General features: G+C 41.4%; 1 protein-coding gene across 2 annotated transcripts in view; it reads left to right on the forward strand.

Moving 5' to 3' along the window:
- Positions 1-5,671: 5,671 nt before the first annotated feature.
- LOC130913494 (uncharacterized) overlaps positions 5,672-23,104 on the forward strand; it is a 29,312-nt gene continuing 11,879 nt past the window's right edge. The window contains exons 1-3 of one of the 2 annotated variants that reach the window (XM_057832157.1): positions 5,672-5,941; positions 14,781-15,143; positions 15,825-18,220. In XM_057832157.1, the coding sequence (XP_057688140.1) occupies positions 5,764-5,941; positions 14,781-15,143; positions 15,825-16,186 (903 nt within the window). In that variant the 5' untranslated portion in view covers positions 5,672-5,763 and the 3' untranslated portion in view covers positions 16,187-18,220. Of the gene's footprint in view, positions 5,942-14,780; positions 15,144-15,824; positions 18,221-23,104 lie in introns of those variants that run through there. The other variant, XM_057832155.1, reaches the window with a different exon arrangement.

Below are 23,104 nucleotides of genomic sequence, written 5' to 3' on the forward strand. Positions count from 1 at the left end.
TACATCCATCCATCCAGACTAACGGAAACAAAACAAAGATGTACGGGGTGTCCATAAAGTCTCTTTACCATTTAAAAAATATTTAAAATGCATTTGATTAGATATTTTATTCAGTTTTGTTCTATTGTATTCAGTGTTTATTAAAGTTTTTTTTATCGAATAATTGGTCCACGTTTCTTCATCGAGACATCAATTTCTGCAAATGTTTACCTTGACCTTTTAACTAAATATGTGGCACCACAACTGAATGACCTTCAACCAACCATCATTTTTCAGCAAGATGGTGCCCCACCACATTGGGAGCTGCACGTTCGTGGGTTCCTCAATCAAACATTTCCAGACCGATGGAATGGAAGGGATGGGCCAATTCCTTGGCCGCCACGACTGTATGAATACGTATGTCCTTTTTTTTTTTCCTTAGTTTGGGCCTAAAAAATCAAGCCCGACCCGAGCCCGATCAATTAACTTTATTTGCAGGCCCGAGCCCGAGCCCGAACTCCATAATTTTATGTTATCTTTGTGAGGACTCAGGAGAAGAAGGAAATGCGGGGATGCCATGCGTTGTTGCGTGAATTAAAGCCCGTCTTTTGTAACGAATTTTCACAGTTAAACAAGACTGTAAGATGAGTATTCAATAAACATTTATATCTTTTATATTTGTGCGTCTGTCCTATCAGTGGATTTGACATTTAATTTAATCTCTTCGAGTTGGCAGAAAAAAACGCAAGTTTTCTCAATGTTTAAATAGTCTACATATTTCTATGGTTATTATTAACCCATTTACACAACGAAATAACGCTGGAAAAGTTCGTTAAATATATTTCTTGTATATGAGAGCAAAGCTCCGCATTCGTTTACATTCAGCAATTTCAACGATCAATTTGAAGCGTTTTCATACCCCACTTCGAATCGCACGGCATACAGTGTTCTTACGCAGATATTCAGCATCACCATTGGAATGCATATATTGTCCCTGGCGAAAGAGCGCACGGAGAGACACACAATCTGCCCGTTTGTGAGGGCCTGACTTCGGCGGGTTGCATTATAGTGACGTCCGCCTCGATCAGTTGGCACAGGTAAAGAATTCCCTCAGCTGAAAATCTATATCTTTCATGGAGAACATCTTCCGGGTACGCCAGCGGATTCTGGCGGTCTCCAAAAACCCGTGCACTCCGAAGAGAGCCCCTCACAATCCGCGCGCCAATGTCGTATGGGTCGTCCAGGTCATTGTCATTGTCAGGTGGACACGTCCGCGGATGAGTGCTGTTTAATTATAGCGTGGTTAATTAGAATTCTGGGGTTAAGCAAGATCTAACTGTGAGACGACCAGGTTTGGCGTGTGGCGTGTGTTGCCATGGCAACACTTCTTGGTTCCAACATATCCACCTTTCGTAGTCTCGCTTAGCTGCGAACTTAGGTCGCACGTGATGAAGTTACTCTCGAAGTTACCCTGCTAAGCCAGAAAACTGGCTTCTAGTATAGGCCACAGATATCACTCCCCTGGACTTCTTTCAATGGGGCTATGTTAAAGATATTGTGTATCAAACAAAGATAAGGGACATTACTGACCTTAAAGCAGAAATGTGAAGTAATTTCATCACATGCCAAATAGGGTCACAATTAAAGTAATTAAACATTGTCCAACAAATAAAGCATGAAAAAATTATTTAAATGTTGTATATTTGACAAAATAATCGCGTTTCCGAAGTTCGAGCCTGAAAGGGGACGAACCCGGAAGTGATACGTCACACCGAGAACAGCGATGGCAGCGCTCCATACATATGGCCGCCATACAAAGCCCTTCAAACAATGATTCAAACAGCGATATAAGCGATAGATCGAGCGCAAGTTTTTGAAGAGTTGGAAGAAGAAGAGGAGGTTGGAATTTTATGTTGGACCTAACATGTGTTAGCCAGACGCTAATCAGGATGCAAGCAATGTGCCTAGACTACCTGACATGGAATGGAGACAAGACCCATCGAGATTACAAGATTGGTAAGATATAGGCTGTTAATATTTTCATGATTTGAAGATGCAGGCATTTGCACATAATTTAATGTTTTTGTCTATCTGATGACATTGTTTAAAAGAATAATAATCAGACTTCATGTTCATTTTGGCAGATCCGGCAGCTCTCGTGCATATAAAATACTAATATAAAAACATTGGGGGGAAAGAAGATGAGTCGTTGATGGCTTTCTCCACTTTATTGTGGCAACAATAAGAAAACAAAATGATAGCGGACTGCCTTCACATTCGACCGCGGAAGTTTTGCTTCTCGCTCATCTCCGCCTTGCCTCGTACTACCAGCTATTACTACTTCCAGTCCCAGCGTCTCTTAAACGGATCGTGCATAGTTTCTTGTTATGAGCTTTTTGTTGACAAAGGTATCGAACACACGACGTGCTGACAACTTTGTTTCTTTATTAACACATGGAGCTAACAGTACAAACACAGCTTGGGGCTCTCGGCAGGAAGTGGCGTCTAATGGCGTGAGGAAATGTAGTCTTTTCACACAAGCGAACAGATTACAAAGCACCACTTCAGTGTTGTCCCGAGACTACATTTCCTATGATTCACTGCGTGACTTGAGCCGCTCGCTGATTCGCTGCGAGATTGACTCAGTGCCAACACGCTAGTTGTCACCTGTCAGCGGCTCTCGTAAAACACAAAGTAGAAGGATATCAAGCGATCAAAAAAAATGTGAAAAAAAACACCGAACCGTACAAATGCAATGCAATGCTTGAAGCATGAATGTGGAAATACATAATACAAATACAAATAAATGTGCACAAACTCACCGGCAGCGTGTGTCTCTTACGGCAACGTGACCGTGAATTACCGCGACGCCGACCCGCTTATATGCACATCCACACCCCTTTCCCGATTGACAGTGGATTAACCCTTTCGGACAAGATCGTAGATAACGTACAATTTAAACACGCTTAACCTAGTGAACACAACAACAACTATGATCGGGGATTGCCACGAGTTGGCTTTCGGCTAACATCGCTAGCTTCTTCCACAACAGTTGGCAGCTCTGCTTTGAGAAAGTCATCAGCCATCTATCCAAAAATCACACTTACTTTTTGGCAAATCCTTGATCATAAGCAGACCGGTTAAGGAAGCAGGCGTCTTCAAAGTGTTTGTAGCAGAGAACACTACTTGATGATGGCGTGAAATTCATTCGCTTCGTGAGAACGAAAGATGTCCATTTACGTGCCCTGCTATCCTTTGGCCACTCATACAACTTTTCGTTTGAGTGAGAAGAAAACATCGCCACACACCGCTGTGGCATCTTACCGAGAAGCAATGCAACAAACAATACTGTTCTATGGCGGACTGCCCTCGCACTTCTAGGTGTGACGTAATTTCCGAAGATTTCCGAAGATTGCCGAAGAAAAGCATTTTCTTTGTCAAGGGGTTAAACAAAGAATCTGGAAGGGTTGCGTTAAAAAAAAAAAAAAACGAAAATATGCTTTAAATTGTTTAGCCATTGATATTATTCAAAAACATGGTTGGCCAACCTTACTTCACATTTCCGCTTTAAGTGAAGGATTACTGATGCCACAATTGATGAGGCTAGGCTACAGCGAACATGGCAAGAAATCGAGTAACGTCTTGATGTGCTTCGTGCAGCTAATGGTGCCCATGTAGAAGTGTATTAAAAGAGGTAAAAAAAAAAAAAACTTCAATAAACGCTGAATACAACAGAACAAATCTGAATAAAATATCTAATCAACTGCATTTTTAATACATTTTTGAAATGGTAAAGAGACTTTCTGGACACCCTGTAAAATAATCAGAGTTGGGTACAGAAGCCAAAATTTTAACTCAAATAACAGTATAGTTACTTCAAAATAAGATTACTCAAGTAAAAGTAAGAGTATCCATTCAAAAAATGTACTCAAGTACAAAGAAGAATACTCAAGTAATGAGTAACATTGTGAGTAACTGCTTATGCTGTTTGATTTTTTTTTTTTCGTAAAACAATGGTATTTTTTCTCAGCATAGTTATCCATATGAACTGTTATTATTAAACTGTACCTATTATGTAACCACTTTAAGCCAAAGAAATCCAAAAAAAAGCATTGAATTCTGGCAACAACAACAAAAATCTACAGAAATGAAGCATTATTCGTCCAAAGAACATGAGTGCCCTCAAGTGGAGAAAACATATTTCCTATTATAAAACTAAAAGGATCATATCTCCCGTTTTCCGTGGTCAATCGGTGGCAAATAAAGTCTGGGAGGGAGATTAAAATCTCCGCTTTCAAATCATGTTGACGGCGGCGCTCTGTGTCAAATACTTATTTTTTTACGGTGCTTTAAAGGTGCCTTGTGATTGAACAGACCGGTGTGATCACAGAAGAGCAGGCTTGAGTCTGATTGGCATGATGAGTCAAGTAATTATTGTTGCAATGTCTCATTGGTGAAACTGGTAGAGCCACTGTTGGCAGCTCTGGCAAGAAAAAAGGTAAGTTTCTGATATGTGGATTGAAGAGGAAAAATGTAGCGACTAGTGTAGTCCAGAAGTAGTAGAGTAAGAGTAGCTTTTCTTCTTCACAAATCTACTCAAGTAAAAGTAAAAACTATGGCTTTGTAAAACTACTCTTAGAAAAAAAAATTTCTCAAAAAGTTACTCAAGTAAATGTAACGCGTTACTACCCACCTCTAAAAATAACAATAAAAAAAACAATTCATTTAATGGCTTTTTGGAAGACGAGTGAGACGCTGGCAGTCTATAACAAACATATTAAGGTGGCTCTGATTCAGGCTGGATGTTGATAAAAATATAAAATTATTATGCAGTAATTTACTGAATCTCCGACGTTTATTATAAAGCAAGCCGTTTGAAAATCGGTTGAAACTTGAGCAATTTATAGCTATTTCTAAAGGCCGAGTTATACTTTCGCGTCAGACCTACGCCGTCAAGGAAGAACCGAGTTACGACCCTACGCCGTAGCCTGACGCACGCCTCTCGAATTTTCTAACCTTCGCGTCACGTAGACGTGTATGACGTGGCGAAAACGGACTGTAAATATACGGACAAATAAATAACAATCGGGCCTTCCTTCAGGTAAAACACTACTACTTTTGTCCACAAGCATAGCCAAACTCAACAAAAAATGAAAACGTTTTACCTTGATTATGATTAATGTATGATTATCAAAAAAAAAAAAAAAAAAATGCCCGTATGGGCTGCAAATATTAAAAAAAAAATAATAATAATGTATAAGATAAATCAATATATTTTAGATAAATGCAAGTCATCAGCCAATCAAACGCGCATTTGAGGGCAAAAAAAAATGGACTGGCACATTCAGCAAGTGAAAAGGGGTAAATGTAAGTCTGAATATAATGAAAATAATTCACTTAATAATGGTAGGGTCAATTCTATCAATCCAAATTACCTGTATAACGCCCTTGATTAAATCTATGTAAAAATCCAAAGGTACATTGTACTTGTGCTCAATGTTGAATGTTTTTTAACTCCTGGCATATTGAACTTTATTTTTATTATTTTTTTCAATGTTTTTGTGTTTATGGTGTTTTTCCTTTATGATTTATTGTTGCTACTCTGTCTTGAATGTATGGAAATTTGTGTGGTATTTTTAAAAATAAAAATAATAATAATAAAGTGTGCGCATGCGCTAAGGTTCGACGGAAGTATTGGATGCTCACGAGCAAATAAACGCGGAGAGAGAGTGTTGGGTTCAGTTTTTTTGTTTCTGTAGTCGTTGAACTGACAACACCATCAATATGTTGAAAGATCTGATAAAGGAGCGGCTCGACGCGGCCGCAGAAGAAATATTCGGCCTGTTTGAGAGAACCATAAAGTCGTACGAGGAGCAACTTTATCGTGTGAGGGAGGAGAGCGAGCGACACCGACAACAACTCGAAGCTATCTGCAAGGCCCAGATCGTCATACGTGTCGGAGGTCAGGTCTACCTACATGATACTCATTGTTGATATATTATCAATAAGTACTGATTGGTTTACACGAAAACAGTATCATCGCACATATATTTTACAAATTATTCCAGTGATGATAACCGTTTCCTAAAGGACACACACATCGAGATATCAAACATGTGCGTAAAAGGTCTTCACAGCGTACTCAATTTAGGAATATTGTTTGCACACCATTATGGTAAATTAATACTATTTAAAAAACATGTAAAAATATAATTGTTCGCAGTTTGCGTTCTAAACAAGGCGGAACCGTTATCACAGTTTCTGGAACACCGATTATGCTGTCGGACAAGTAAACATGGAGGCAATTTCTTAAAAAAAAAAAAAAAAACATGCATATGGTAAAAGTTTTCGGTCAACTGAAGCACTCAAACTTCGATCTCTGTGCCAAGCATGTCACATCGAGTACATAACTGTAATACGCTGGAGCCCATAGATATACTATAATATTTAAGATGTAGAGACGTTGGCGTGACAAACCATCGGCCATCTTGCGACAGAGAATTTTCCGCGCGAGCTCCCACGAGTACTTTTTGCAAAAGTTCCGCCCCCCCCCCCCCTTAGTTTCGGTTGCAGAGCTTCGTGACTCTGGAGCCAGAACTAGGGATGTGCGATACCAGTGATTTGGGATTTGATCCGATACCAAGTAATACCAAGGCCAAATATAGACCCCAATCACCAACGTCACACAATCACGTGATCGCTGTGTTGTTCCGCCATATTGTCCGTCATTGTGTGTCCGAATTCTCAATGGTCTAAATTTATCATGCAATTTATAGTGCAATTCATGGAAGCCCCGGTGCTTTCAGACACTGTAAACTCATTGGATGTGTTGCATAAAAGGCGTTATGTGCAGATCCATATTCGATGCCTAAATCGATATTTTTCAACCCGCTGTCTTCGCCGTCTCTGCCTGACATCTGCTACCCTGACATCTACAACTATCTTGTCCACACAAACTCAGCCTATTCTCACGGAACTTTGAAAAACTTTAAGAGCAGCACTCTAAGCAACATTACCCCGTGTGACCCTTTACTTCCAATTTTCTAAAATGGCGACAATCAATTAAAAAAAAAAGTTGACTGCGATGGCCGACGCTTCAAGGATAGGTGGATATTGGACTATTTCTTCAATAAAATACGCAACAACTGTGTCTGCCTCATTTGCAAAGAGACAGTCGCTGTTTTCAAAGAGTTCGATGTGACGCGATATTACCAAACAAGACACGCTGACATGTACATTACAGGGAAGATACGCAGCGAGAAATGAAAGCAACTTGAAGCTAGTTTAATTTCACAGCAGCAGTATTTCGCAAGAGCCCGAGTGTCGAAAGAGAATGCCATGGCGAGATTGTTGAAATTATGAATTAAAAAAAACAGTAATAAAGCAAATGAGACACACAGAAGGGCTTGCTAAAATTAGTTTAAATATATTGTTCTACGTAATCAGCCAAGGTAGCCCCCCACATTTTTACACCAAATCTTGCCCCCTTTGCAAAAAGTTTGGACACCCCTGTTTAACTGATGATCTGTAGACGAGGCCAGCTTCTTTCACTTGGTACCAGCTAAATATTATTCAAAAAATAATGATGGCGGAAGAAATAAACATCTTGAATTTGAAACTGTATGTTTTTGGCGATTAGCCTCGCAATGATCTTAATTGTGGTCGTCAGCCCAAAACCCTCTAAATATATATTAAATGCATCTTACCAGGTATAAAATGACTACTACATAGTCTGTGGTGATCGTTTGGTGCCCAGTTTTCTCGTCGAATTGCAGCAGTCCATCTCACTCTCCTCTTCGGGTCTCTCGGAATACGGTAGAACTTCCAAGTCCAACCGCCACACACGCCTTCACCATTTTGATTATTAATGTTAACGAGCAGAAAAACACTGCGCAATAGGAGGCATGTACGTAGCGATAATGTGTAAACACGACGAGCTGACAGACAATATGGCGGCCACAGTCAGGGGGGCGGAGTTGTGACGTCATGTGATTGGGGTCGATTGCGATCCTGATCTGATATCTACACCGGAAGTTCATTATATCTCCTCCGTGAGTCATCACCTTATCATGGTGGAGGGGTTTGCGTGTCCCAGTGATCCTAGGAGCTAGGTTGTCTGGGGCTTTAAGCCCCTGGCAGGGTCACCCATGGCAAACAGGTCCTAGGTGAGGGGCCAGACTAAGCGTGGCTCAAAATGACTCCTTATGATGAAAAAAATACATGAACTCCAGTTTCACTTGCCCGGACACGGGTTACCGTGGCCCCCCTCTGGAGCCAGGCCTGGAGGTGGGGCTCGAAGGCTAGCGTCTGGTGGCCGGGCCTGTCCCCATGGGGCCCGGCCGGGCACAGCCCGAAAAGGCAACATGGGTTCCCCTTCCCATGGGCTCACCACCTGTGGGAGGGGCCAAAGGGGTCGGGTGCGCAGAGAGTTGGGCGGCAGCCAAAGGCAGGGGCCTTGGCGGTCCAACCCCCAGCTGCAGAAGCTAACTCTTGGAACATGGAATGTCACCTCTCTGGCAGGGAAGGAGCCTGAGCTGGTAGGTGAGGCAGAGAAATTCCGACTAGATATAGTCGGACTCTCCTCCACACACAGCTTGGGTTCTGGTACCAATCCTCTCGAGAGGGGTTGGACTCTCTTCCACTCTGGAGTTGCCCACGGTGAGAGGCGCCGAGCAGGTGTGGGCATACTTATTGCCCCCCGGCTTGGTGCCTGTACGTTGGAGTTTACCCCGGTGGACGAGAGGGTAGCCTCCCTCCGCCTTCGGGTGGGGGGACGGGTTTTGACTGTTGTTTGCGCTTATTCACCGAACAGCAGCTCAGAATACCCACCCTTTTTGGAGTCCTTGGAGGGTGTGTTGGAGAGCGCCCCCTCTGGGGACTCCCTCGTTCTACTGGGGGACTTCAACGCTCACGTGGGCAATGACAGTGAGACCTGGAGGGGTGTGATTGGGAGGAACGGCCCCCCCGATCAGAACCCGAGTGGTGTTCTGTTATTGGACTTCTGTGCTCGTCGCGGTTTGTCCATAACGAACACCATGTTCAAACATAGGGGTGTCCATATGTGCACTTGGCACCAGGACACCCTAGGCCGCAGCTCAATGATCGACTTTGTAATCGTGTCATCGGACTTGCGGCCACATGTTTTGGACACTCGGGTGAAGAGAGGGGCGGAGCTGTCAACTGATCACCACCTGGTGGTATGTTGGCTCCGATGGCGGGGGAAGTTGCTGGCCAGACCTGGCAGGCCCAAACGCATTGTGAGGGTCTGCTGGGAACGTCTGGCGGAATCCCCTGTCAGAAAGAGTTTCAACACCCACCTCCGGCAGAACTTCTCCCTTGTCCCGGGGGAGGTGGGGGACATTGAGTCCGAGTGGGCCATGTTCCGCACCTCCATTGTTGAGGCGGCCGATCGGAGCTGTGGCCGTAAGGTGGTTGGTGCCTGTCGTGGCGGCAATCCCCGAACCCGCTGGTGGACACCAGTGGTAAGGGATACCGTCAAGATGAAGAAGGAGGCCTATCGGGCCTTTTTGGCCTGTGGGACTCCGGAGGCAGCTGACAGGTACCGGCTGGCCAAGCGGACTGCGGCTTCGGCGGTCGCTGAGGCAAAAACTCGGACATGGGAGGAGTTCGGCGAGGCCATGGAAAACGACTTCCGGACGGCTTCGAGGAAATTCTGGTCCACCATCCGGCGTCTGAGGAGAGGAAAGCAGTGCACCATTAACACTGTGTATAGTGAAGATCGTGTACTGCTGACCTCGACTCGGGACGTCATGAGTCGGTGGGGAGAATACTTCGAAGCCCTCCTCAATTCCACCGACACGCCTTCCTTTGAGGAAGCAGGGTCTGGGGACTCTAAGGTGGGCTCTTCGATCTCTGGGGTTGAAGTCACTGAGGCGGTTGGTAAGCTCCTCGGTGGCAAGGCCCCGGGGGTAGATGAGATCCGCCCGGAGTTCCTAAAGGCTCTGGATGTTGTAGGGCTGTCATGACTGACACGCCTCTACAACATCGCGTGGACATCGGGGACAGTGCCTCTGGATTGGCAGACCGGGGTGGTGGTCCCTCTTTTCAAAAAGGGGGACCGGAGGGTGTGTTCCAATTATAGAGGGATCACACTCCTCAGCCTCTTCGGTAAAGTCTATTCAGGGGTGCTGGAGAGGAGGGTCCGTCGGGAAGTCGAATCTCGGATTCAGGAGGAGCAGTGTGGTTTTCGTCCCGGCCGTGGAACAGTGGACCAGCTCTACACCCTCGGCAGGGTCCTTGAGGGTGCATGGGAGTTCGCCCAACCAGTCTACATGTGTTTTGTGGATTTGGAGAAGGCGTTCGACCGTGTCCCTAGCGGAGTCCTGTGGAGGGTGCTCCGGGAGTACGGGGTACCGAGCCCCTTGGTAAGGGTTGTTCGGTCCCTGTACGACCGGTGTCAGAGTCTGGTCCGCATTGCCGGCAGTAAGTCGAATTCGTTCCCAGTGAGGATTGGACTCCGCCAAGGCTGCCCTTTGTCACCGATTCTGTTAATAATTTTTATGGACAGAATTTCTAGGCGCAGCCGAAGCGTTGAGGGTGTCCGGTTTGGTGGCCTCAGCATTTCATCTCTGCTTTTTGCAGACAATGTGGTGCTGTTGGCTTCATCAAGCCGTGACCTCCAACTCTCATTGGGGCGGTTCGCAGCCGAGTGTGAAGCGGTTGGGATGAAGATCAGCACCTCCAAATCCGAGACCATGGTCCTCAGCCGGAAAAGGGTGGCATGCCCTCTCCGGGTCGGGGATGAGATCCTGCCCCAAGTGGAGGAGTTCAAGTATCTTGGGGTCTTGTTCACGAGTGAGGGTAGGAGGGAGCGGGAGATTGACAGGCCGATCGGTGCAGCGTCTGCAGTGATGCGGACTCTGCACCGGTCCGTTGTGGTGAAGAAGGAGCTGAGCCAAAAGGCGAAGCTCTCGATTTACCGGTCGATCTACGTTCCTACCCTCACCTATGGTCACGAGCTGTGGGTCGTGACAGAAAGAACAAGATCCCGGATACAAGCGGCCGAAATGAGTTTCCTCCGCAGGGTGTCCGGGCTCTCCCTTAGAGATAGGGTGAGAAGCTCGGTCATCCGGGAGGGGCTTGGTGTCGAGCCGCTACTCCTCCGCGTTGAGAGGAGCCAGTTGAGGTGGCTCGGGCATCGGGTTCGAATGCCTCCTGGACGCCTCCCTGGAGAGGTGTTCCGGGCATGTCCCACCGGCGAGAGGCCCCGGGGTCGACCCAGGACACGCTGGAGAGACTATGTCGCTCGGCTGGCCTGCGAACGCCTTGGAATCCCGCCGGAGGAGCTGGCTGAAGTGGCTGGGGAGAGGGAAGTCTGGGCTTCCCTGCTAAAGCTGCTGTCCCCGCGACCCGACCCCGGAATAAGCGGAAGATAATGGATGGATGGATGGAAGTTCATTTTATATATACACACACACACAAACAACCCTGCAGAGTTCTCAGCCATTCTGATGATATCTAATGTACAACTACAGCAAGCACTCAAAAACTATTAAGTCTCTTTGTGTCAAATATGCATTGCAATGGAAAAAACTGCTGCTGTTAATAACTAGCAAAGCAGTTTCCCTACAAACTCACAAAAGTAGTAAAGTACTTTAGAAAAGTAGTACAAAAAGTGTGCACAAAAATATACCCAAAAAATAAACAAAGAAAATATAATATATTAATTCCAAATGTCGATACTTTTGCTTGGGGATTGATACATAAAACTTAACGCGCTGGATCAAAATATCGATATTTTGGTATAAATCCGCCCATCCCGACCCAGAACAGTCGCATAATGAACAAACACACGTTTTAGATCTACATGCACATCTGACACGAAACACACAAGAGATCATGTCGACAATGGACCGAATTAGGTGCATTTGGTCTTCTGGCTGTTCGTTATACTGGACTGTCTCAGAAAATTAGAATACACAATATTCTAATTTTCTGAGACAGTCCTGTATATTGTTCTATGTAAAGGACGTCAGCCAAGATCGGCCCCCCACATTTTTACCACTCCAAATCTGGTCCCCTTTGCAAAAAGTTTGGACACCCCTGCTTTAAATGGTGGATTAATGTACAGGACTGTCTCAGAAAATTAGAATATTGTGTATTCTAATTTTCTGAGACAGTCCAGTATGTATTATTGAGTTTTCCAGCCTCTTAACGCTTCTTGTCCTGATTTTTGTTTAATTTATTGACACAATACAATTTAAAATCATGTATTTTTCGCTTAAAATATACTTTTTCTCAATCTAAATTTTTTATATACAATCTATGTTATTTTGTTTAAAAAAATAAACAAAACATTGAAATTTGGCACTTCAACATCATTGCCATACTTGTCAAGTTGTACGGTTTCGGCATAAGTTGTACAAGTGATCACTGATTTTTAAATGTGTACGCCGTACGTTCAAAATCTGTACGTTTTCCGTGCATTACGTTTTTTTTCCTCAGTTCAGATTTTGTCACCGTTTCGGCAACAAGGCAGCGATGGCGTTACTACCAGGACTGTCAAATGATTAAAATTTTTAATCGAGTTAATTACAGCTTAAAAATTAATGAATCGTAATTAATCGCAATTCAAACCATCTATAAGGTATGCCATATTTTTCTGTAAATTATTGTTGGAATGGAAAGATAAGTCACAGAAAGGATATATACATTCAACACACGGTACATAAGTACTGTATTTGTTTATTAAGAAAATAAATCAACAAGATGGCATTAACATTATTAACATTCTCTTAAAGCGATCCACGGATAGAAAGCCTTGTAGTTCTTAAAAGATAAATGTTGGTACAAGTCATAGAAATGTTATATTAAACCCCTCTTAATGTTTTCGTTTTATTAAAATTTTAAAAATTTTCAATCAAAAGATAAACTAGTAGCTCGCCATTGTTGTCAATAATTACACCATGCTCACTCATTGTGCTGAAGCTCATAAAATCATTTGGACCCAAGCGCCAGCAGAGGGCGCCAAACACCAAAAAACAAGTAACAAGCGGACATTACACTGCTGTCATTTTAATCTGTTTGAGCGGGGCATGTGCGTTAATTGCGTCAAATATTTTAACGTGATTCATTTAAAAAATTAATTTCTGCCCATTAACGTGATAATTTTGACAGCCCTAGTTACTACGTTGGTTGAATGACGTGAGAAAAGTCAGAGACACTGAGAGAGAAGAGTGTTGTGACGCTGTAGCAAACGTGATGCTAGGCGGCTCCAATATTTCCAGACTGTAGCCGACAGCCTACAATCTACGCCTAGATATCAAATCCTTATAGAACTACATGCGAAATGACAGACGGCGGCGTTAATAAACAGCCGCCATTTTGAAGCAGTAGACTTCTCAGAAAGGCTCTGTTGTAGTGAACCTTCCTAGCGAACTTAAGTAACTTTTTATCTAAAATACGCCTAAAATGGCAAAATCTTGACTTGAATCTATCTTTAAATGATGAAACAGTTTTAAAACTTTAACATGTCGAAAGTAGACAGAAGGGAACTAATGCGAAAACGGTAGCAATTTTAACAACTTTAACAGTTGATTCAAAACATTACACGTTTTCCAAACATAGCAAAGGTTACTGTTTTTGTTGTTGTTTTTTTAATGAAAAAAAAACATGAAAGGTAACACCAGTTACTTTGCCAAGTAACTAACTACTCTTACATTCAGGTAACTGAGTTTCTAACTCAATTACTTTTTGGGAGAAGTAATTTGCAACTAATTAATTACTTTTTAAAAGTAAAATTAACAAAACTGGTCATAAAGATGAAGTCTGCAGAATGAAAAGTGACGAAAGCGAAGATTTCATTCTGTCAATTTGTTGCCGGACACAATTTGCCCGCAACTATTGCTGATCACTTCTCAAAATTAGCAAAATAAATGTTTCCTGACTCAAAGATTGCATCGGTAAGTTAATTTTATCAATTGACCTTTGTAATTTATAACTGGACACACTAACGAACTACCTTGAATATTTTTCTTGACGTCTTTTTGGACGCTGCTGCGCCCTTAGGCAATTACCTAGCTCGCCCTATGGGCAGCACGGGTCTGGGACACACTAACGAACTACATTCAAGTCAAACTGAATTGCGAGCTGAAGTGCAGCCATCAAGACATGATAGAAATTGCCAAAAGTGCTACATACAATTATAACAAAATTCACTGTTAAATTTTAGTAATCATGATGTAGCTGAAGATATTGATTGTTCTTTGATTGCACCAGGTTATATGTTACAATATTACCAATATATTCATATTATTTTAAAAATTGAGTTTTATTTTTGTTTCATATTGCACACTATATACAATGTTGTAAGATTAGTCACCAATTTGTAAGGGCGTACATCACTATTTGTAAGATTGCCAACGGCCTCGGGTTGACAGGTATCCATTGCATTTCACAATTTGTAGAGTCCCTTTTTTTTTTTTTTTTTTTTTTATGGATCAGTTTTTAAAAGCAAAAAATTTGTATTGCATGTGCAGAAGAAATACTTGTTCGCTTTCATTTTTGAGTGTCATATGGCAGGCCAAACGTGTCCAGCCGACATGTTATGGGTTAACATGACGGCTGTGGGAAAATGTATATGGAACAGTTTTAAGATCACAGGACTTATGAGTTTTATATTTACGTTCTGAAAATGGTTAAGTCATAGTTGAGAACCCTGCAGAGCCTTCAATGGCCAGTCTCACCCATACTTGGTTGATTTGGTCCTGACCTGTTATTTATAGTTAATTGAGCTGAAAAACTGAATTCTGAACTGGGTTTCTTTTACTTGGTTCTCGCAGATGTCCAGCAGTCGATTGGTCATCAGGAAAATCTTCCCACTCAGCTGCTGTGGGGGAACTCGAGTTTAGAGCAGGAGAATCCACAACCCCTGACTGTTAAAGAGGAAAAGGATGGTCAACAGCTCCCCCACGTAAAAGAGGAAGAGGAGAAGGCAGACGTCAGCGAGCTCTCACTGCCGGGTGTCTCTAAGGATAGTGAGAATAATGAGGATAAATTAACTAATTTGCTACAGCTTCATCATCATCATCATGATAGTTCAAGAGGAGACCTCCATGGAGGACTACCACCAGATAACCTTCAAGCTCCGCTGACAGACAGTGACTGCATGGAAGAACCTTTGGGGAAGGACGCAGACTGTGAAGGTGATGACATACAGTTAAAGTGCTGTCAAAAAGAGACAACTCTTAGCATCAAGAATACTTTGAGGCGCAAACATATTTTTACATGCTCAAAAGTTGTACTGTAAAATCAAATTTTAATAAGACACATAAAAAAACACACAGGGAATAACCTTTTTGTTGCTCAGTTTGCAGTTCACATTTACGTGAAAGTATCATGGCATTAAAAATGAGAACATACATAGGGGAGACCCCCATGAGTTGCTCACTTTGTAATAAACCAAAACAATCGGTCGAACACACAAAAACAAATACAGAAGAAAAACCTTTTAATTGCTGAGTTTGCATTTATAATAGACATCTTAATAATTATCTCATCACTACCTGTACTAGTTTGGTAAAACATATGAGAGCACACAGGAGAAAAACTAGTGTTGTGGAGTTTGCCTTAAAACATTAAAAAAAAAGAAGAAAAAAAAAGTTTGCTAACATGGGAAAATCCGACATAGGAGAAAAGTCCCTTTTGTCCAAATGGCAGCCCTCGGGGCTCATTTTCTGATTTTGAAACTCATGCATTATATCATACCTTATCAATATCATAATTTTGTTTGTTACATGATTTCAATCGTAACCAAAACAGTATTTGACATTTCATTGAATGGGTGTATGTGCTAATGTCTCTAACACACATGGTGTTTTTCCTAGGGTTGGGCATCAAGCATCGAGCATCAATGGGATCCGGGACTAACACTGCGATGCTCCCGGAACCGTTCCAATTTTTAAATTTCGATTCCAAGTTTCGATGCCCTGACCGCCGATCGGAAAAAAATAGTTGCCAAACACAGCGAAGAAGCCACATGAAGCGTGTGTCGGTGCATTGCAACTTAAATTCAACCATGGACACGGTGCGGCGGCGCTCAAAAGTTTGGCTCAACTTCACAAAGAAAAATGACCAGTCAGCTCAGTGCAACATTTGCAACACAGCTATATCATGCAAAGGTGGCTGCACGACCAATATGATTAAACACCTCCGGCTTCATGGAATAAAAGTGCCGAGTAGTGGATAGCTGAGTGCCGTGTATTTGAATTGCAGTACCGGTGTTCTGTCAAATTTCGCACCCCATCAGAAATTACAACTTTGCGGTTCTGCGCATGCATATAACGTGAAAAATGTTTGCAAACGCAGCGGTTCCAAAGTAAACACTACACACTTTCTTCAAAGAAAGGAATATTTACTTACGTTTGATCATGGACAGGCATGTAGAAAAGTTCTCAGACACATCCTGCCATGTTAGCTGCACACAACAACTGCACGCCGCTCTCTCACTTTTAATGTCTTCGCCGTGTTGTTAAGCATTAATTCACGCCATATTAATGTTGCACAATTATGTTTGTGATGTAACTTGTTTATTTAGCACCTTTGGATAACATTGAGAGTCCAACTGAATGTAAAAGAGTGCTTATTCACCGCTACAACAGCTTTGGGAGCAAAATATTATAAGGGTGAAAAATTTGACAGAACACCGGTCCTCTAACCAGTCAGAACCAAGTAAGTAAAACAATAAATTACGTCTGTGTTCTGCTGCCCCCGCGACCCGACCCTGGATTAAGCGGTAGATGATGGATGGATGATATAGTACGAGAATAAGTTGTATTGTTGCATCGGGCTGATGTAGCTATTTAAGCAGCTATGTACTTTACGTAGCGCGTTGACACCCCCGGTAAAATCAACAGTATTAAAAGCATCTTTTTTTTTTTTTTTTAAGAATCGGATTTACAGATAAGGAAATCCTTATGATTTTGCCTCATCTACATCAAATTATAATCAATAGAAGAATTCATACTAATGCTTCATCGTAGCTCCCAGCTAAGGTACATGTATGTAAAGTGCATAGCGGCTCACAGCCTACTTCCCTTATGTAATATTTGCGACTTTTTCTTGCTTTCTCATATTTATGCGTTCAAGCTTCAACTACACCCAGTGAACGTGTGTTTTCCACTGCAGGAGACACTATCTGTCCAGAACGCTCACGCTTAGTGCCTGAGAGGGCAGATATGATCATTTTCCTTAACAAAACTGTTTCTCGTTTTATACTGTACCCGCTGCTACTGTGGACTGGGTTTTACAAGTTGTTTGTTTGTTTGTTTGATATTCTGTACCAGTTTAGCCTGTCAGTCAGAGCTCAATAACATGTAAAATGCCTGCAGCATAAGAGACCCTAAAACATAGGCAAAAGTATATGTGTAAATGTTTTCTCAGTGAGCTTTTGAAAAATAAACATATTTGTGAAAGTGCAATCCTGTGGAAAGAAACTTTATCATATTCAAGTTCAAAGATATATTTCTATACAGGTTAAAAATAGCCCTGTGAGAAAGTTCATATAATAAAAAATAAAAAAAATCGAAGTTGACCCTGTCTATTTAAAGAATCGGAATCGAGAATAGTTTTGCACGGAATCGAAACGTGGAATCGGAATTGGAACCGTTCAAATTCAAACGATGCCCAATCTTACGAGTCATTTTCTTTGGACAAATAATGCTTCATTTCTGTCATTTTTTTTTCTCTAGCCAGAATTCACCCCCCCCCCCCTTGTCTTAATGTGGTTGTGTAATGGGTTATTGTATATGGAGGTAGATTTGTGTCATTATTCAATTTATCAAATCATTATCAATAAAATTTGCCTCAATCAATATGTACATTTTCAATCCCAAAAAAGTCACTTCAATCTAAAAAAAAAAATAAAAATTGGAAAAAATACATTTGAGACTAAAAAAAAAAAAAAGCATTAGAAAACTATTACTCTCTCACAATATTACTCATTACTTGGGTATTCTTTTCACTAAATACTTTTTTACTTGTACCTAAGTACATTTTTGGGATGACTACTTTTACTTAAGTAATATTATTTTGAATTAACGCTACTCTTACTTGAGTACAATTTTTGGTGACTCTACCCACCTCTGGCCCTGGGACAATTTTCTTGAACTCCTAGGATCAATGCGTGTTCATATCAGGTACAGTGCCCTCCATAATTATTGGCACCCCTGAAAAAGATGTGTTTTTTTAGCTTCTAATTTTTATTCATTTATTTTTTTCAAATAATATGGTACCTTAATGGGAAAAAAAGAGAAAAATCCAACCTTCAATACAAGTGCATTCATTCAGTGGGGAAAAAATCCCACATAAAGTAATAATTATTTGACATCAAATAATGTGTGTCACAATTATTAGCACCCCTGGTGTTAATACTTTGTACAACCCCCTTTTGCCAACAAAACAAGGTCTGGGGACTGAGATGGCCATGGGAGGAGCTTGATTTTGTGTCTGGTGAACCATTTCTGTGTAGACTTGGCCATATGTTTAGGGTCATTGTCTTGCTGAAAGACCCAGTGACAACCCATCTTCAGCTGTCGGGCAGAGGGCAACAGATTTTGATTTAAAATGTCCTGGTATTTCAAAGCATTCATGATGCCATGCACCCTAACAAGGTTGCCAGGGCCTTTAGAAGCGAAACAGCCCCACAGCATCACTGACCCACCCCCATACTTCACAGTGGGTATAAGGTGCTTTTCAGCATGTGCATCTTTCGTGGCACGCCAGACCCACTTAGAGTGTTTGTTGCCAAAAAGCTCAATCTTGGTCTCATCTGACCAAAGCACACGGTCCCAGTTGAAGCCTGGGACGGTGTGTATTTTTGTGCTAATAATTGTGACACACATTATTTGATGTCAAATAATTTTTTCTTTATGTGGGATTTTTCCCCCACTGCATGAATGCACTTGTATTGAAGGTTGGATTTTTCTCTTTTTTTCCATTAAGGTTCCATATTATTTGAATTTAAAAAAATATTAGAAGCTAAAAAAACACATCTTTTTCAGGGGTGCCAATAATTATGGAGGGCACTGTATGTACCTACCAAATTTCATTGTGACCTGTCAATGAATTATGGAGTAGCAAGTTTAGGTCCACAATTAGTTTAATGTAGATTAAAAAATAAAGTGAGTAGGAGAAAATCTGTCATAGTTCTTTAACTTTTCACCAAGTTATTAAAATGTATTGAATAGTGGCATATCGATATTGATATAAAATGGCCTATATCATGATAGATATTTTCCATATCCCACAGTACAGCTAATTATTATTCAGATAGTTTTATATTCCAAATATTTAACTTATGTATTTCAATTTCAAGTTAAGCTATTCCCATAGCATAATATAAATTTCAGCCCATAGACTAATTCAGTTCAAAATATCCACCATTGTTTTTTCCGGATCAAGCCAATACTAGTTAACCGCCAGGCGGCGCTACTGGACCTTATTTTACTTTATTTGTTCATGCACGTGAAGGGGGGAAAATTGCAGGCAGCCGTGCGTGCGTTTGAATTTCCATGCAATGCGTTTGTGGCAGAGCCTAGAGGGGGGTTGTTTTGTATATATTTAGTCTTGCTAGTTTTGCTACATCTACGAGGACATCTAGTTGAAGACGCTGTCAAGGCGATCTGAACGAAGTGGCTTCTCGACACTAAATTGTAGGTGTCTGGTTAAGAAATGCTGAACTCAAGTCAAGGGCATTGGTTTGGTCTCACCAGTGGTAGGGACGAAATGGCATAATCTGCATGTACACTTTTTGCTTGGGACGGATCATTCATAATGATCAATGCGAAATAAATCTGTATGGATTTATACTTTTTTGTGTATTGGTTCAGCCTGCACCCTTCAATTAGAACCTTTGTTTTCAAAAACTACTAAAGAAAGATTTTGAAAACTTCCAGAAAAAATGTCCAGATTTTAGCTAATTTAAATTGCATTATTTGAACATAACATAATTTATAGTAACATACACAATGAATACAAGCTTAATAATAATCTCCTAACTATCCAGGAATTCAAAAAAAATAAACATTTGTCTTAAGACCACTCAACATTGTCTAAATAAAGAAATTAAATATAGCCTAACTGAAAAAAACTTCATTGTCAGGGAATGACAAAAATAAAAATTGAGCTGTCATTCAGGTAAAACACTTCTGGTTTTACCCACAAGCACGCCCAAACTCAATAAAAAAATCAAAGCTCCTTTGTACGCTGCTTTAAGACCACATAAATATATTTAAAAAAAAGTCAATTTAGGGAGAAGGGGGGGGGGGGGACCTCGGTTCACTACATTTCTCATAGTTAATTTAACGTTAACTATCGAAAACACATACAGGAGGACACCTCTCTAAGCAGCTTCCTACTCGAGTTTTGCAGGTTAGCAAGTTTACACAGTTTAATGCAGGGGTGTCCAAACTTTTTGCAAAGGGGGCCGGATTTGGTGTGGTAAAAATGTGAGGGGCCGACCTTGGCTGAGGTTCTTTTACGTACAACAACAATATAAATCTAAACAAATTTTAGCAAGCCATTCTGTTTCAAATTTGCTTTTTTATTATAATTTCAAGTCTTAAGCATGTGTTTTGGTTCATTTGAAACATGCATATCACATGCCGTTGAATATTCACTTAATTTTTTTCCAAGTTCAAGTTTCAAGTTGCTTTAATTTCTCGTAGCGTTCCTTCCCTGCAATCTTGTCGTACATGTCAGCGTGTCTCATTTGGTGATATCGCTTGACATTGAACTCTTTAAAAACAGCCACTGTCTCCTGGCAAATGAGGCAGACACAGTTGTTGCGTATTTCAGTGAAGAAATATTCCAATTTCCACCAACCCTTGAAGCGCCGGCCCTCACAGTCAACTTTCCTTTTTTTTTGTTTATTGTTGCCATTTTAGAAAATTGGGGGTAAAGCGTCACTCAGAGTGCAGCTGCTGACTAGTAGATAAATGAGGAACAGCATTGAGTGTAAACTACTTCATATGCTGCTCAATTTAGTCTCTGTGCGTGCCAAACGTTATGGGTTTTATGACAGAGGCTGCGGGCCGGATGAAGTTTGACCACGGGCCGCATTTGGCCCCCGGACCGGACTTTGGACATGTCTGGTTTAATGTTATGCTATCTCAGTGCTTCTCAATTATTTTCTGTTACGCCCCCCCTCCCCAAGGAAGACGTAAAGGTTTCGCGCCCCCCCAAACTCTCTGCCGCCACTGTAAATAGTATCATTTGTCTATAAAATTACTATTATAAATACGCATATGCCTAACATTGTGTCCTTTTTTTCTAATAAAGAAAAAAAGTAACATAGATCAACTTATAATAAAGTCTAACTTTATTAACATTGTTTTGTTTGTAACAGAGAAGACGACGCGCATCAATTTGCCTGAATTTCAAAAAAAGTCACATCCAAACTGTAAAAAATACACTCAAGGTACATTTTTGACCATTTGATAAAGATAAATAAAATGTAATAAAATCAGCAAATAATAACAAATTAAAATTGATTAGAAACATTCACTCATGGGGACAATATGCCCAAAAAAAATTGACCGAAAAAACAAAACTGAATAAAAAAAATAAAATTAAAAAAAGAGTGTCCTTGGACAGAAGGACAGTTTTTATTTTTGCTGCTCACAGTATTTACCTCCTTTGCAATGGTGTGGAGTTATTTTGCAATGAGCATGCTAACAATGCTCCCTGGTTTACTGATATAACACTGACAAAGCAGCACGATTGTTGGCAATATTCGGCACGTTTTCACTGAAAAACAATCAAGCGGCTTATCAATGAGATTGGGGTCTAATGTCTTTAAGTGGCGTCCTAATTGATTTGGCTTCTGGCTGTCCGATATAATTATTTTTAGACACAGTAAACATTGGTCTTTCCTCATCACCCGCTGTATTAAAAGTCAAAGCTAAAAGGCAAACGGCACGAAAAAGCGCCTTCTCGGCGGCCGAGGTAGGACCGTAGGTGAGGGCAGTCATCGTGACGATCCCAAGCCGAAAATGGCACTTCTCGGGGGGCGACGTGAGAACCGGACAAGACAGTGGGTCACTGCGTGAGTCCGGTCGGAAAACTGCTTTCGAAAACGGCGGCGGCACACTGCTCTTCATATCTGTTTTCTGTGTGTGCTGAGTGCTCTTCCTTAGTCCAAAAATACTGCGCGCACTCTGAAAATGAGAGCGCCACTGCCACCCACTGCAAAAAAAAAAAAAAAAAAAAAAGCATGTTCCCAGAGGTCACATGCGCCCCCCCTGGCATCGCTCTGCGCCCCCCCAGGGGGACGCGCCCCTCTATTTGAGAAGTACTGTGCTAACTGATGCAGGCTGGAATTTCAGTAGCAAAATTAGTGCTGTGTTCCCCACTTCCACAACATTGACGTGTTTTTACACTTCTCACAGTGGCTGCTGCTGGCTGGAAAAAAACTTGTAATATCCCTAAATTTTGTAACATATAATGTTTGTTTGGGGGGGACAAGTCATCAGCCAATCAATGTGCGTTTCGGAGGGGGAGAAAATGGACCGGCACATTAAGCAAGTCAAAAGAGGTAGATGAAAGTCTGAACATAATGAAAATAATTCCCTTAATAATCGTTGAGTCAATTACATCAATTAAAACATATGAGAACACAGTGTAAATGACCTATAAAACTGAAGTCATTAACTATATAACACAAATAACGTTGTTTAAAAGTTGGTAGGGACAATTGGAGCATCCTGAAAAGTTGGTTGTGTTTTGTCCCTGCCGATCCTATGCAAACCTACGCCCTAGACTTAAGTCATACAGCAGCTTCCGATGGCGTAGAAAATTTTAGTCATACTGTTTATTTTTTTGTTTGTATGTTTCTCGTTCTGTAAAGTAGTTTTAATGCACTTTTATTGTGAAACATGCACCATAATGAAAACTTTGATAATTGATTATGATAGGGTGACCACAATTTGATTTCCAAAAAAGAGGACACTCGGCCCAGCCTTGAGATACTGAAATTTTATTTGATGTTCACTCAAAGATGCCTTATCACTTTAATATATTTAAAGTGTGCCTCCTCCATCTGGATAGGAAATTCAGTTAAATACAGTAGAGGCATTAAAAGTTTGGACACACCTTGTCATTTATGCAT

Source organism: Corythoichthys intestinalis, chromosome 3 (genome assembly GCF_030265065.1).
Source record: "Corythoichthys intestinalis isolate RoL2023-P3 chromosome 3, ASM3026506v1, whole genome shotgun sequence".
NCBI lineage: Eukaryota > Metazoa > Chordata > Actinopteri > Syngnathiformes > Syngnathidae > Corythoichthys > Corythoichthys intestinalis.